General features: G+C 40.0%; 1 protein-coding gene across 1 annotated transcript in view; it reads right to left on the reverse strand.

The window, feature by feature from the left end:
- Positions 1–15,277, reverse strand: part of ABCA13 (ATP binding cassette subfamily A member 13) — a 594,731-nt gene that overhangs the window by 548,889 nt on the left and 30,565 nt on the right. Inside the window, 2 exon segments of the mRNA XM_007524553.2 lie at positions 3,528–3,651; positions 5,705–5,798. Coding sequence (XP_007524615.1) covers positions 3,528–3,651; positions 5,705–5,798 — 218 coding nt within the window.

Below are 15,277 nucleotides of genomic sequence, written 5' to 3' on the forward strand. Positions count from 1 at the left end.
GCACCAAGCCCCAGGGATAATCCTGATAGCAATAAGAAAAACATATTTTAATAAAAGTGAGCAAGATGCAAGTAAATTAACTAAACTATGTATTATGATCATGGGATTCAAAGCAGTTCTAAAATAAGTGCTAATATTTTTCTGTTGGTCTAAATGCAAATTTATAAAACTTTTTTTTTTTTGCTTGCTTTTTTGGTTTGCTTGTTTGTTTTTGTTTTGCTACTGGGTTATCACTAGGGCTTGATGTTTGCAAGACTCCACTATTCCCAGTAATAACCATTTGTTTTCTTTCTTCCCTCCTTCTTTCCCTTCTTTCTTTTTTTTCTTCTTTCCTGTTTTCTTAGAGTTACAGAGAGAGAGAGATAAAGGGAGAGAAAGAGAGACAGAGAAACACTTGTAGCACTGCTTCACCACTCACCAATCTCAATCTGTCCCCCTTTAGTGGGGACCAGGGACTTGAACCCAGGTCATCATACATGGAAACATGTGTGCTCTACCAACTGAGCCTGGTCTCAAATTTATAAAATTTTAATGTAAAAACAACTTTTCTAAAGAAAAATATAAATACTTTCCTATCAGACATTGGAAAACCATAGCAGGAAAGACAATGAGGTGGAGTACAAAAATGGCTTCTTAGATGGGTGTGTTTGGTTCCTTAGAATATACTCCTAGGAGCTTGAAGGAATCATGTTAAATGAGATAAGCCAGGAAGAGAAGGATGAATATAGGATAATCCCACTCCTGGGCAGAAGTTGAGAAATAAGAACAGAAAAGGAAACACAAACAGAACTTGGACTGAGTTTGGTGTATTGTACCAAAGTAAAGGACTGGGAGGAGAGGCCTTTCAAGTCCTGGTGCACAATGGTGGAGGAGGACATAGGCTGAAGGTAAGAGTGTTTTGCAAAAAACTGAGAAAATTTACACATGTATCAACAACTATATTTACATTAACCCCCCCTCAATAAAATAAATAAATAAATAAATAGAATAGCTTCATGGGCCACTGGAGTATAATACAGAACTCAGAAATAGACATGCGCATATGAAATCTTAATTCATGTCAGAGTGGGATGCATGTCAGTGGAAAATGGATAAATTGCTTAATAAGTGGAACTAAAATGGTTACTCATCCAAATGGAAAAAAATGTAATTGAATTATTATTATAAGGAGAAATAAAAGGCCAGCTGGATTAAAGAAATTTATGTGAAAGGAAAGCTTATCATACTTGTAGGAGGTAGTGTAGGGAATTATCCTGAAGTTAATGCATGGAAGTAGTTGTTACAGGAACTTCTACTGGTGGAGTGCTTCGTGCCATGCGTTGTTCTAGACACTTACTTATTCCACACAGATGTCTACAATATTTGAGGAGGATAAGAAACTGTGATATAGTGGGCAAAGGAAATAGCAAAATGGTTATGCAAAAGGACTTTTATTCCTGAGGCTCCAAAGTCTCAGGTCTAATACCCCGCACCACTGTAAATTAGTAGAGCTGAGTAGTGTTCTGAGAAATTGAAAGGGAGAAAGGGAGAGAGAAAGAAAAAAGAGAGAGGTATACACAGGTTAATTGATTTGCATAAATCAATAGGAATAAAATGTAACTGGGCCAGTTATTATTTGAGTGCAACATTTCCCATTTTTACATCACTAATTACCCATTCTGAGCAAGAGACAGAGGAAAGACTGGAAAGGAAGTGCTGATAAACCTCAAACACTCTGAACCATCCTAGATAAACAGTTGTATATATGTTCTTATTCCATGTGCACAAATATCATCAAATATTTCAGAATCCTCATCTGAGACTGTTTCTGAACGATTTTCTTTAATAACATACATTTATATTGACTATCAAAAATGTAAGCACCATTTACAAATACTACCCCAGATATGTCCAAAGTTGTCTAGAAGCTTCATTATGTTCTTACAAAGTTCAGAAATCAAAATCACATGTTGCACCATGGTTTGTATTTAAATGTCTTAGACTATGCAGTGCAGGGAAGAGTTAAGTGAAGCATAACTAAAACATGCATCGTGGTATGGATAGTACAGGCTATCGTGGTGATGGATCAGTCACTTCCCTCCAACACTAACTCCGCTGAGAGATGTTTACAGACAATTCACAGCGCTCTAAATAAAGTCTTCTTTATTTTGACTCTTCTCACATGAATTACCTTGTGCTATGTCTCTGTTTAGGTCTCTGGTATGAATTGAGCTTATAAGCAACCACAAATATAGTATAAAATGGAGAAAGTCAGAGAGAAACATCTTACTGTCATCTCGTCCGTGTAAATGGCTGGATCCAGGAACTGGAGGTGATTATGCTTAGTGACCTTAAGTGAGGAGGCAAAGGACAACTACAGGATGATTTCACTGATATGTGGAATATAGAGAAGTGAAAGAGTGCTGGATATCCAGGTGGCGAACCAGGTTAAGCGCACATAGTAAACAAGGTCCTGCACAAGTATCCTGGTTTGAGCCCCCAGCTCCTGACCAGCAGGGAGTTCGTTTCGCAAACAGTGAAGCAGGTCTGCAGGTGTTTATCTTTCTTTCTCCTTCTCTATCTCTCCCTTCCCCTCTCAATTTCTCTCTGTCCTATCCAATAAAAATGGCCACCAGGAACAGTGGACTTGTAGTGCTTGCACCCAGCCCCAGAGATAACCCTGGAGGAAAAAAAATTAACTTGAGAGGGGGAAACAGTCACTAAGACCTCAAGGCAGAACAGAACTTTGGTGGTGGGAGGGTGTGGAACTATACTCCTACTCAGTTATAAGCTTAGAAATCACTATTAATGGGAGTCGGGCTGTAGCGCAGTGGGTTAAGCGCAGGTGGCGCTAAGCTCAAGGACCGGCATCAGGATCCCGGTTCGAGCCCCCAGCTCCCCACCTGCAGGCAGGTCCCTTCACAGGCGGTGAAGCAGGTCTGCAGGTGTCTGTCTTTCTCTCCCCCTCTCTGTCTTCCCCATCTCTCTCCATTTCTCTCTGTCCTATCCAACAACAACGACATCAATAATAACTACAACAATAAAACAAGGGCAACAAAAGGGAATAAATAAATAAAAATAAATTTTAAAAAACTTTTAAAAAATCACTATTAATAAAAAATATAATATGATTCTGGATCCAAAGGGAACCCCTGAAAGACCAATTATCATAATATCTGAACTATGAACAAAATCCTAGCCAAACACTGCACAATAGTAAAAAGTCCAGTGGGTGACTCAACTGATACTTATATGGGGGCCATTTGACAGCAAAATGAATGTCAGTAAATAACTTGGAAGCTCCACTTTTAGCCTACAGAATGTCACATGGAAATGGCACTTGCTAGTCAACAATCAGTTTAAGGACTCTTCAAGCAGTCAAAGGACCTGGAAACTCAGTATTAGTTGGAGACATTATCTGTGAGGTTGAGTTTTATAAAACATATTTTCCTGTAATGCTGCTTATTCCATGCTCCCTGGCTTTTCTGCAAGTATCATGTCTGTTCAGCTTCCTGAGAATTCTGAGAAGGATATTGTGCTTCCCTTACCGGAAACGGTGCTCCATGGACTCTAGGTAGCTGATGTTACTGCATCTTGATCCAGTGTTGCAAAGCAGACTTTGAACAAAGGGAAAGACACCTCTGCTTGGCAGGTCTCGGGGCTGCAGATAACCTGAAGGTCAAAGTAAGGAAGAAATTAGGCTATGGGAGGGTACCAGATATGGAAGGCCTATTGAGCTTCAAAAGTAATGTGGGATGTGTTACTATATTATTAATTTGGTTTTAATTAAAAATAAAATATAGGGAGCAGAGTAGAGGTACACCTAGTAGAGCACACATGTTACAGTCCATTTTCTGTGTGTCACCAAAAATATAAAATGATCTGTGCATACTGACTTCATCTCCAAAGACTTGAGTATATTCACTTATTAGCACTAAAAAAAAAAAAATGAGAGAGACATAGCTGGGAAGGTAGCAAAACTGGTAGAGTTGGATGTGCATCCTCGAGGTTTCCAGTTCGATCCTCCATGCTGTCTGTATCAGAGTTGTGCTCTGGCTTGTCTCTTTATCTCTGCTTCATATGAAATTTTCTTCCTCGTGCAAAATAAATAATTTTATTATCTTTATTTTATTTATTGGATAGAGACAGAGACACTGAGAAGGGAGGGGGAGATAAGGAGGGAAAGAGACAGAGAGATACCTGCAGCATTGCTTCACCACTCGCAAAACTTTCCCCCTGCAGGTGGGGGCTGGGGGCTTGAACTTGGGTCCTTGTGCATTGTAACATGTGCATTCATCCAGGTGTGCCACCACCCAGTCCCAGTAAAATAATTCTTTAAAAAAAATGGGTAGGGGTCAGGCAGTAGAGCAGCAGGTTAAGTACACATGGTGCAAAGCGCAAGGACCAGCACAAGATCCCAGTTCGAGCCCCTGGCTCCCCACCGACAGGGGGAGTCCCTTCACAAGCGGTGAAGCAGGTCTGCAGGTGTCTGTCTTTCTCTCCCCCTCTCTGCCTTCCCCTCCTCCCTCCATTTCTCTCTGTCCTATCCAACAATGCCATCAATAACAACAATAATAATAAACACAACAACAATTTTAAAAAGTGGGGGGTTGGGTGGTGGCACATAGGGTTAATGGCACATAGTACAAAGTGCAAGGACCTGTGCAAGGATCCTGGTTCAAGGCCCTGGCTCCCCACCTGCAGGGGGCACTTCAAAGCGGTGAAGCAAGTCCGCAGGTGTCTATCTTTCTCTTCACCTACCTACCCTTCTGCTCTCAATTTCTCTCTGTCCTATTAAAAAAAAATGAAAAAAATGACCACAGAAGCAGTGAATTAATAGTACCTCGCCCCAGCAATAACCCTGGAGGCAAAAAAAAAAATTAAAAAGTGAGACAGACTCTTTAAGACTGATGTCTCTATGCACCATTATGTCCTGGAACTCCACCTCTCCAGAGCCCTGCCCTCTAGAAAAATACAGAAACAGGTTGGGGGTATGGATCCACCTGCCAATATCCATGTCCAGAAGAGAAGCAATTACAGAAGCTAGACCTTCCACCTTCTCTTCCCCATAATGATGCTGGGTCCACACTCTCAGAGGGATAAAGAATAAGGAACCTTCCAATGAACGGGGATAGGATACAGAACTCTGGTGGTGGGAATTGTATGGAATTGTACCCCTCTTATCCTACAATCTTTTCTATCATTATTAAGTCAATAATAATAATGAAAAGAACAAAAAAAATGCTACAGTCTGCCATGCAGATCCTTAAGTGGCCAACCCTGCTTCCTCCTCCAGCTGCATCTCTGCTGCTGAGTCATAACGAATTCCATTCCCTGGTGTTCCACTTCTGCCTCCTCCTCACTGCTGTCTGTCTGCCAAAGTCCTTCCCCCCCTGCAAGTTCATATTCAAAGTCTTGGGCTGTAAGGTCCTCAGAAGACCTTCCCTGGAGTGAACTGGCTGTCTCTCCTAAGTGCCAGGTGGATCCTTGTATGCCTCTTCATGGTATTGTAACAGCCTGGCCCTGCAGTAAATTCTGTGTTACAGGGTCAGTGTTTTGTCACCATCCTTTCCTCAGCAAGACTTGTGACAGAGTGGGCATGTGATATGAGACTCTTACAATAAAACCCCAACCATTCATCCCACGAAGGCCCCTGACTTTATAAAGGATTTATTTTTCTCCAGAGATCTATCATTCCAAACGTATGATGGAATGTGAAACTTACAGGTGTCTCTATGTCTGGGAGGTTCTTGAAAACGAAGCACTGTTAGAATCATGAACAGGATACATGGCCAGAAGAATTCAGCAAGGGAGAGGACCTGCAGAAAGTGTTTAAAAAAAAATTAAGAGCTTAAATAAATTGCAAGAGATCATTGCCATCCTTAGCCTGTATTTCAGAAAACAATCCTTTGACACAAGGACACACAGAGAGACTGTTTCTGTCACCATCTGCACAGCATAGGGGGTATTGGTTCTTGGCTCTTCTTTCACCACATCCAGATCCTTTTATCATTGTTTTTCTTATAGACTTCATGACATAAAGGAAATAACTTGATCCATATTCTTAATACTTCAACAGATTATTCTTAAATGTGTTATTTAAAGTAAATATTTAAATTCTTGTATTATTTAAATATGAGAGAGAGACCAGAACACCACTCCAGCACATGTGGGACCAGGAAACTGAACTTGGAACCTCAGGCATGTAAGTCCTGTTCTCTTCCAGCTGGATTATCTCTCTGGCTATACCAACAAATTATTTCCACATTTCAAATTTATCTAACATTCCCTTTTCACCTGAATAGATACTTTGCCATGATAGTAAGCAGCAAACTCACTTAGTCTTATTAATATTTTCTAGTGCTGCCACATGAAGTTCACGACTGTATCCTCTGCCACATGAAGTTCATGACTATCCTCTTACTGGCTATAGATCACCCTTTCCAAGTGGACATATTATAATTCACATTCTTCTGGGGCCAGAACGCAGTGGAACACCCAGTTAAGTGCTCACATTCTTCTATTATAGATTGCTTGTGGGGCCAGGTGGTGGCACACCTGGTTAAGCACACATGTTAAAGATTGCTTATGTATGAGTGATTTTTCTGTCAAACAACTTTCTTGAGTTTGCAGTAAACTTCTAAAGCTCAGCTTATTGGAGTCAGATCTCTTGAGAGAGACACAGAAAAGTCTCCCACAAGGATCCCACTAATTTGCATAACCCTGAATTTTCAGAGTGAAAAGAAAAGGGAAAATACCTGAGGGAAATGTTAAAAATTAAAAGAATGTGATTATCATTGATGCATGGAATTTAATTATTTGGGAAAGGAATATCCCAAGTGCATCCCATTGAAAAATCACTTGATAGTCTTAACATTATTTTATTATTGTTTTGCACTAGATTTTATGCTAGATAACTTTCCTCTAATGATGTCTGCTCATAGTGTCTTATAAGCATAAACATTTTTATACAGACAGGCTAATCAACAATGTGCAAATCTCAAAGAGTCAGCAGGCTAGGAAGTCAATACTCAATCAAACACCAGAGAGGGTCAAAATTACAATGCTTTAAACTCAAGTGACCCTCAAGTCACAAGATTCTTTGCTCATTGAACTGTCATGCCTCTCGCCACCTGCCCAATTCTTCCCTGTGAGGTCTAGCAAACAGATCTAAAGGTGACCAGGTAAGTATATGCAACCTGAAACCTCAACAACAAAACACAGGAGGAAAAGAATGTTTTGATCCTGGGTGTAGCTAAGGAAGAGAAACTTCCCCCTTTGACATAGTTCATGAGGAAATCATTGTTGACCCTGGAGGTACATGTTTATGAAGACTTATCTGACAAAGTGCTGAAACCCAATATCATCCTTCCCAGTTAAGGGAGAGACAGCTTCAGAAGGCCTTTCATTCTGGCTTATGTGATCACAGTAAAATCGGAGAAAGGGTTTGAGCACACTCAGAAGACTGCAATCCAGTTAACTTTTCATTCACTTCCTCTAATAGGTTAATCATTTCTTGCAGTATGTGTATACGGAGGTGGTGTGGGGAGGGAGCATTCCATAATGAATTCTGGCTGAATATAAATGTGAAAAATAGGAAAGTATACCTAAGTATAAACAATGAATTGATCTTATTGAATTGACCTTATTAGCAAGAATATATATAATACATATATATATATATTTATATATATATATATCATAAATATTTTGGTTTTGTAAAAGTTGGGACCAGGCACTAGGTCCAGCGTACATGTTACAATGAGCAGGAACCCAGGTTCAAACTCACAGCCCCACTTGTAGGGGGAGAACTTCACAAATGTTGAGGCAGTGCTGCAGGTGTCTCTCATTCCCTCTCTATGTCCCCCTCTCCTCTCAGTTTGTCACCCAATAAGTAAGTAAATAAATGTTTAAGTTTAATAAAACATGTATTCATTTTTAAGACTAAGAAGTAAAACAAAAAGTGATTTATGAACCAAGACTAATACAACAACTTTTGACAATATAAACACACATAGGTTTTCCCCACTATCCAGAAGGAGGGCTTTGCTATGTATAAAACCTTTCACAGGTATAGAATGAAGAAGCAATTGCTTTTAATTTAAATGTATTTTTTTTAGACAAAGAAAAATAGGGGGGGGGAGAAAGAGAAAGAGACACCTGCAGCACTGTTCCACTGCAGCTGGGGAAGGGACTTGAACCTGGGTTCCTGCACATGGTAAAATATGTGCTTTACCAGATGCACAACCACCCAACTCCTAAATGGAAAATTTTTAATGTTTCCAGACTCCCCCAAATAACCTGTGAAGCCAAAATAAATAACACATAAAGTCTGGGGCTGGGTAGTAGCACAGCTGGTTAAGCACACATGGTGTGAAGCACAAGGACCAGTGTAAGGATTCCAGTTTGAGCCCCCAGCTCCCCCACCTCACCTCCCCAGTCACTTCAAAGGTGGTGAAATGGTTCTGCAGGTGTCTGTCTTTCTACCCTTCTCTGTCTTCCCCTCCTCTCTCGATTTCTCTCTGTCCTATCCAATAACAACAATAACAATAACAACCACAACAGGGGCAACAACAACAGCAATAAAAGGGGGAAAATAGCCTCCAGGAGCAGTGGATTCGTAGTGCTGGTACCGAGCCCCAGTGATAACCCTGGAGGCAAAAAAAAAAAAAAAAAAAAAAAAGAGAAAGAAAATAGATAAATAACACACAAAGTCTAAAATAACACTCACATATAGTAAAAGCAATAATGGTCTACAAAATACCCAACTATATTAACACTTGCAGGCTGGAAAGAGCTTGCCCAGGACACTCTCCTGGCTGGGGTTTGAACTGACTCTTAGAAGTTCCAGGGTCAAACCACTGCTGGACATGATTTTTTGCTTTTCCTACTTTGTTAGAAAACATGAGATACTCTTCAGATTTCTTTTAGCTAAAATAAATAAATAAATAAATAAATAAATAAATAAATAAATAAGTACTTCCCCAGTGTTTCCTGGAACCTCACCTCCCCAGAGGTCTACTCCATTAGAAACATAGAAACAGGCTGGGGATATGGGTCCACTTGCCAACACCCATGTCCAGCAGAGAAGCAATTACAGAAGCCAGGCCTCCCACCTTCTGCACCCCAAAGAAAATTCTGATCTATACCCCCAGAGAAGGAGAAATGTTAAGAGAAGATGATCAGAGTGTTTTGAACTCTTATTCCATCTGGATCTAGAGAGAGAAAAGGAAGGAAATTCAGAAGTAGTAATAAGTGTAGGTGTGACTTAGAAAGGAAGTTAAGATAGGACTGTTGAAAAATATGGTCAAAAAAAATAGAGACAGACATTGAGAGATAATTATAGAATCAATCTATCTGTGTGACCTTGGGAGAACTACTGCAGTTTCTAATCCTGACCCTCCTGCTGTTTCAGAGCATGACAGCACAAATGATGGCATCATCTCCTTGGCTTCACATTGGATGGAAGTTGAAGGTGTTGTGTTAGGTGAGCAAAGTCAAAAAGAGAAGCACAAATACCAGAAGGACAAATAGCTGTAACTTAAAAAAAACAGGGACAGAAAGGGAAAAGACAAAGTGAAACTCAAACTGTGCAGGGTGTACTGCACCAAAGAGATGCCTCTGGGCAGGGAGAAGAGACAGCGCATGAAAAGGGCCACCTTCTGCATCCCACAATGACCTTAGGTCCATACTCCCAGAGGGTTAAAGCTATGGGGGAGGGGATGGGAAATGGAGTTCTGGTGGTGGGAATTGTGTGGAGTTGTGCCCCTCTTATCCTATGGTTTTGTCAATGTCTCTTTTTTATAAATAAAAAAAATTTTAAAAAACAAAAATTTTAAAAATAACTTCAAAAATTCAAAAAAAGAAAGGGGTCTTGGGGTGTGGATGTGCCCACATGTCAACAACTCTACTATGAACCATTAACCCTCCAAGAAAATGAAAAAATAGAATAAAACGCTATGGCGTACATACAAGACAAGCTGAGATGATACCACAGTGTGCAGGAGAAAACTTGTCTCAGATTTATTGAACTGAGAGTCAAGAATCAACTACTCAGCTGAGCCACCCAAGGAAGAGTCAGATCAAAAGAAAGTAAAATACTCTCTGCCCATATCCAGCTTTCTAGTCCTATTTCCAACTCTGACACCATCTCCTCAGACAATACCTTTAGCCCACCCGCATGTTAACTTTCAGGCTCGGGCAAAAATTAGTAAATTCATGAGCCCCTTGGAGTATACCTAAAATAAATTCCTACCTTTTTCCAAAAGGGAGACCCCAAATCTCATCTGCTATATCCTTACCTTTAGGTTCCTGACTATTAAACAATTTGTTCTGCTTTATATCTTAATACTTTTCAGCCACCAAGTTGCAGATGCTACCATGAAGCCAACCTGACTTCCCTGAGCAGATGACTTCACCAGTCACCCTGGAAACCCACCTCTCCAGAGCCCTACCCAACTAGAAAAAGATAGAAACAGGCTGGGCATATGGGTAGACCTGCCAATGCCCATGTCCAGTGGAGAAACAATTACAAAAGAATAGGAAAGTTTCCAATAGAGGGGAGGGGATACAGAACTCTGGTGGTGGAAATTGCACCTCTCTTATCCTATGGTCTTGTCAGTCATTATTAAATCAGGTTTTTTTAAGTAAGTAAAATGTTCTATTTAACACTCTAAAAGGAGACAAAGCAAAAAATGAATAAATAAAGGCAAGCAAGAAAGTAACATTGATGTGACTGGAATAGAAACCACCCAAGGCAAATAAAAAAATGTCTTTACAATAAAGACCATACTCTGAATAAAGAATTATGTAATAAGAACAAAACAATGGTTCTAAAAAATACAATCGAGTAATGAACTGAAAGAGAGAGAACATGTTTTGAATGTTTTAGAAACCAGAAAAAAAAAAAAAAAGAAAAGAATAAACACTGGTTTATTCTTTGAGTTTCTGCACTAGAGAAAAGTTTGAGATAGCAAGAATGATTTATTTTTTCCAGGCCATTTTTTTAATTTGTGATTAATAGTAATTTCATTATAAGACAATAAGGTTACAGAGTACTGTTCCACACCACACCTACCACGAAAGTTCCAATGATAGTCACCATAGTTCTCATAAAATCTTGTTTACTTCTTAAGGGTTTTTTTTTTCTTTTCTTTCTTTCTTTTTTTTTCAGGTTCATGTGTTTCAGTCTATAGATTCCACTTATGAATGAAACCATCTGCTAGAACAATAATTTAAATAAATATTTTGAAGGAAGCTTTGGTGATGTTGTCCCTCTCTCACACACATTCTTTTTTTTCTCTCTCTCTCAATAAATAAATAAATAAATATTTTTTAAATTTTTTTAAATAATTTATTTCTTTATTGGGGAATTAATGTTTTACATTCAACAGTAAATACAATAGTTTGTACATGCATAACATTCCCCAGATTCCCATTTAACAATACAACCCCCACTATGTCATTCATCATCTTTCATGGACCTGTATTATCCCCAGCTACCCACCCACCCCAGAGTCTTTTACTTTGGTGTAATACTCCAATTCCATTTCAGGTTCGACTTGTGTTTTCTTTTCTAATCTTGTTTTTCAACTTCGGCCTGAGAGTGAGATCATCCCATATTCATCCTTCTATTTCTGACTTATTTCACTCAACATGATTTTTTCAAGGTCCATCCAAAATCGGCTGAAAACAGTGAAGTCACCATTTTTTACAGCTGAGTAGTATTCCATTGTGTATATATACCACAACTTGCTCAGCCACTCATCTGTTGTTGGACAGCTGGGTTGCTTCCAGGTTTTGGCTATTACAAATTGTGCTGCCAAGAACATATGTGTACACAGATCTTTTTGGATGGATGTGTTGGGTTCCTCAGGATCTATCCCCAGGAGACGAATTGCAGGGTCACAGGGTAGGTCCATTTCTAGCCTTCTGAGAGTTCTCCAGACTGCTCTCCACAGAGGTTGGAGCAATTTCCATTCCCACCAGCAGTGCAGGAGGGTTCCTTTGACCCCACACCCTCTCCAGCATTTGCTGCTGTTACCTTTTCTGATGTATGACATTCTCACAGGAGTGAAGTGGTATCTCATTGTTGTCTTGATTTGCATTTCTCTGACAATCAGAGACTTGGAGCATTTTTCCATGTGTTTCTCAGCCTTTTGGATCTCTTCTGTGGTGAATATTTTGTCCAAGTCCTCCCCCCATTTTTGGATGGGGTTATTTGTTATCTTGTTGTTGAGTCTGGCAAGCTCTTTATATATGTTGGTTATTAAACTCTTATCTGATGTATGGCATGTAAAGATTTTCTCCCATTCTGTGAGGGGTCTCTTGGTTTGGGTAGTGGTTTCTTTTGCTGTGAAGAATCTTTTTAATTTGATGTAGTCCCATAGGTTTATACTTGCCTTAGTCTTCCTTGTAATTGGATTCGTTTCATTGAAAATATCTTTAAAATTTATGTGGAAAAAAGTTCTGCCAATATTTTCCTCTAAGTATCTGATAGTTTCTGGTCTAACATCCAAGTCCTTGATCCACTTTAATTTTTTTTTAAAGAGAAATAAAAAAGAATAGAAAATGAATTAAATAAATGATGAGAGAGAAAGAAGAAAAGAGAGATAATGGAATAATGAAGATAAATGCATTTTATTTATTTACAAGGAATTCTGTGCCATGTATGAAGCATGGGAGAAACAGCACTGTGTTAACAGCATGAAGAATTCTACACCTGGCCAGTAGAGTGAATACATCTGTGAGAAGAGGAGCAGAACTCTTAAATGAAGGCCTTGGGTGGATACATCCGCCCCTAACTAGTTCAGTGTCATGGCCCTAAGTTTGGAAAGCTCTCCCTCAGCAAGTTTTTCATCTTCAACAACCAACAGAATAAAACACCTCACCGGTCTTATATGCTGGGACCCAAAGGAAATAATGATTTTGTCCACTCTCCTGGAACGAGCATGTGAGGGAACCAAGCCCAAATCTTAGGCCTGCAGGTTAAATAAGCAACGCTCCATCTCCCTGGAAGAAAAACAAAACCAAACCCTCCAAGTCACTCAGGCAGTACATAGTTCTGATTACAAGTGAAGGCCACAGAGAATAAAACGCTTCATCACAAAACATAAACTTGTAAGTGAGTTGAGAAGGAAAGAGGAAGGAGCCAATCACAAGGTTTCACCGGCTGAGCCAGGAGGAAAAAAAAAAATCCCAGTAAGTATAGTATATCAAGAAAGCTGGAGTAAAATACACGATTAGTCTCTTGCCCTTTTCTGTGGACACAAAAGGACTTGGCAGAAGCGCAAAATCCTATTGTGTCTCTTTGGGTCACTCTGGCTTATGGATCTCAGGCTCTCAAAACAGGAGATTTTCCCAGAGGTATTAGGAGGTGCTCCCTAGAATAAAGGTTCACACAAAGCACATATCAAAGCCAAACAGCAGCTACCCAGGTAGTCAATCTGCCTAAATCTGCTACAGTTCTCAGCTGGGACTCCAAGCACTCTCCATCAGGGTCCAGAATGTTCTCCCTAAGAAAACGTTCACCAACCTTTTCCTGCTGGCTGCTGAGTTTGCTGGGCGGTGAGAGAGAAAGAAAGAAAAAAGGGGGGAAAAAGTTCACTTATTTTTTTTTCCTTTTGTTTTTGAGCTTGATATTGAAACTCAGTTACTTTTATTTCAGCCTTCATTTGCACTGACTCCTTCCAGTGTTGGGAGAGAGACTCAGGAGTGAACAACCGAGATGAATGAGGAATAATTTCTCTTTCAAGAACTAAACGGAGACAAGGAGCCAAATATCTAACTGGGTACAAATGGTCTCTATATTGACTTTCTTTCCTAGAGTTTGGGCCTCAAATGTAAGGGATTCCACTGTTCCTGAACCACATCTTTATTTGGATACAGAAACAGAGAGAAAGAGACATACAGAAAGTAAAGCCCACAGCCCCAGACCTTCCCCCCTCCCCCAGAATCATGCCACTTCCTATGTGGTGCCAGGGTCTTATGCCTACCCAGTGAGCTCTTTCTCTGATCTCAGAAAGATTAGAGGCTTTTTGAGTTAATTGATGGGCAGCAAAAGCATCAGAGGTACAACAGCCTTAAAGGAGTTTAAATGCCAGATGAACTAACTCATGTGAGGTATATTAAAAAAATTAAGTGGACTGAACATAATGGTTCTGCCAAAGATTCTCATGCCTGAGGCTCCAAGGTCTCAGCTTCAATCCCTTGCCAGAACTGAGCAGAGCTCTACTCTTCCCTCCCCCCACCACACACACACTCATGAAAATACTAATAAGTAAAATATTTAAGAAATTAAAGCAAAATAATGGACAAAAATCAAAAGAAAACACTTAGATTCTGACCACAGAACTAAAGTGATGAAAGGACCAGGTGAGGAGAAGAGGATAGAAGGGATGGGGAAAGGGAGGGAGCCCAGTGGACTTAGGGAGAGAAATACCAGCATTTCAATGGTGGATTTGGTGTGGAGGAAATACATTGTAAAGGTCTATGAAATTATATCCTGAAACAGTTTGTTTTGTAAGTCAATGTTGCCTCATTAGAAGAGAAAAATAATCAAAAGAATCAATGTGCAGTTTTCAACCCAAAGATGCAAATCAATAACTATTTTATTCATATACAATTGAATAAGAGAGAAAAAGCAACAGGGAGAGGGAAAGTGAGTACTACTCAGCTCTAGTAAATGATGGTGCTGAGGATTAAACCAGGGACCTCGGGACCTTTGGCATGAAAGACTTTGCAGAACCATTATGCTGTCTCACCAACTCTATTTCTAAAGATATAATTGTGAAAGTGTCTAAAAGATTAGGAAAGAGGTTATGTTGACACTGCTCCCTCTGTTACTGATTCCAGAGAGCACCCAGAAATCTAGAAGCAAAAAGAGGCTGAAGGTACAGGTGATGGGAAGGGTATAGAGTGAGCATGGAGGGGCTGAGGCCTCTCCCCACCGTATCCCAGAAGATCTGCGGTGACCACAGCCCATGCACCAAAGGATGAGCAGACACTCTCTCCCCAAGTCCCATGAACACTGAACATGATTCTCATTCAAATGCCTCGTGGCATGACTTGAACAAATTCTAAATTTCAAATTTAGAGGAAAGAGAAAGAAAAGGAATTTAAAATAGGGGGGCTGGGTGGTAGCATACTGGTTAAGTGCACATAACACTGAGCATAAGGACCTGTGCTAGGATCCAGGTGGGAGCCCCAGGCCCCCTAACTGCAGGGGGGTCCCTTTAGGAGCAGTGAAGCAGACCTGCAGGTGTCTTTGTCTCTGCCTTTCTATCTCCCCCTTATCTCT

Source organism: Erinaceus europaeus, chromosome 14 (genome assembly GCF_950295315.1).
Source record: "Erinaceus europaeus chromosome 14, mEriEur2.1, whole genome shotgun sequence".
Classification (NCBI taxonomy): Eukaryota; Metazoa; Chordata; class Mammalia; order Eulipotyphla; family Erinaceidae; genus Erinaceus; species Erinaceus europaeus.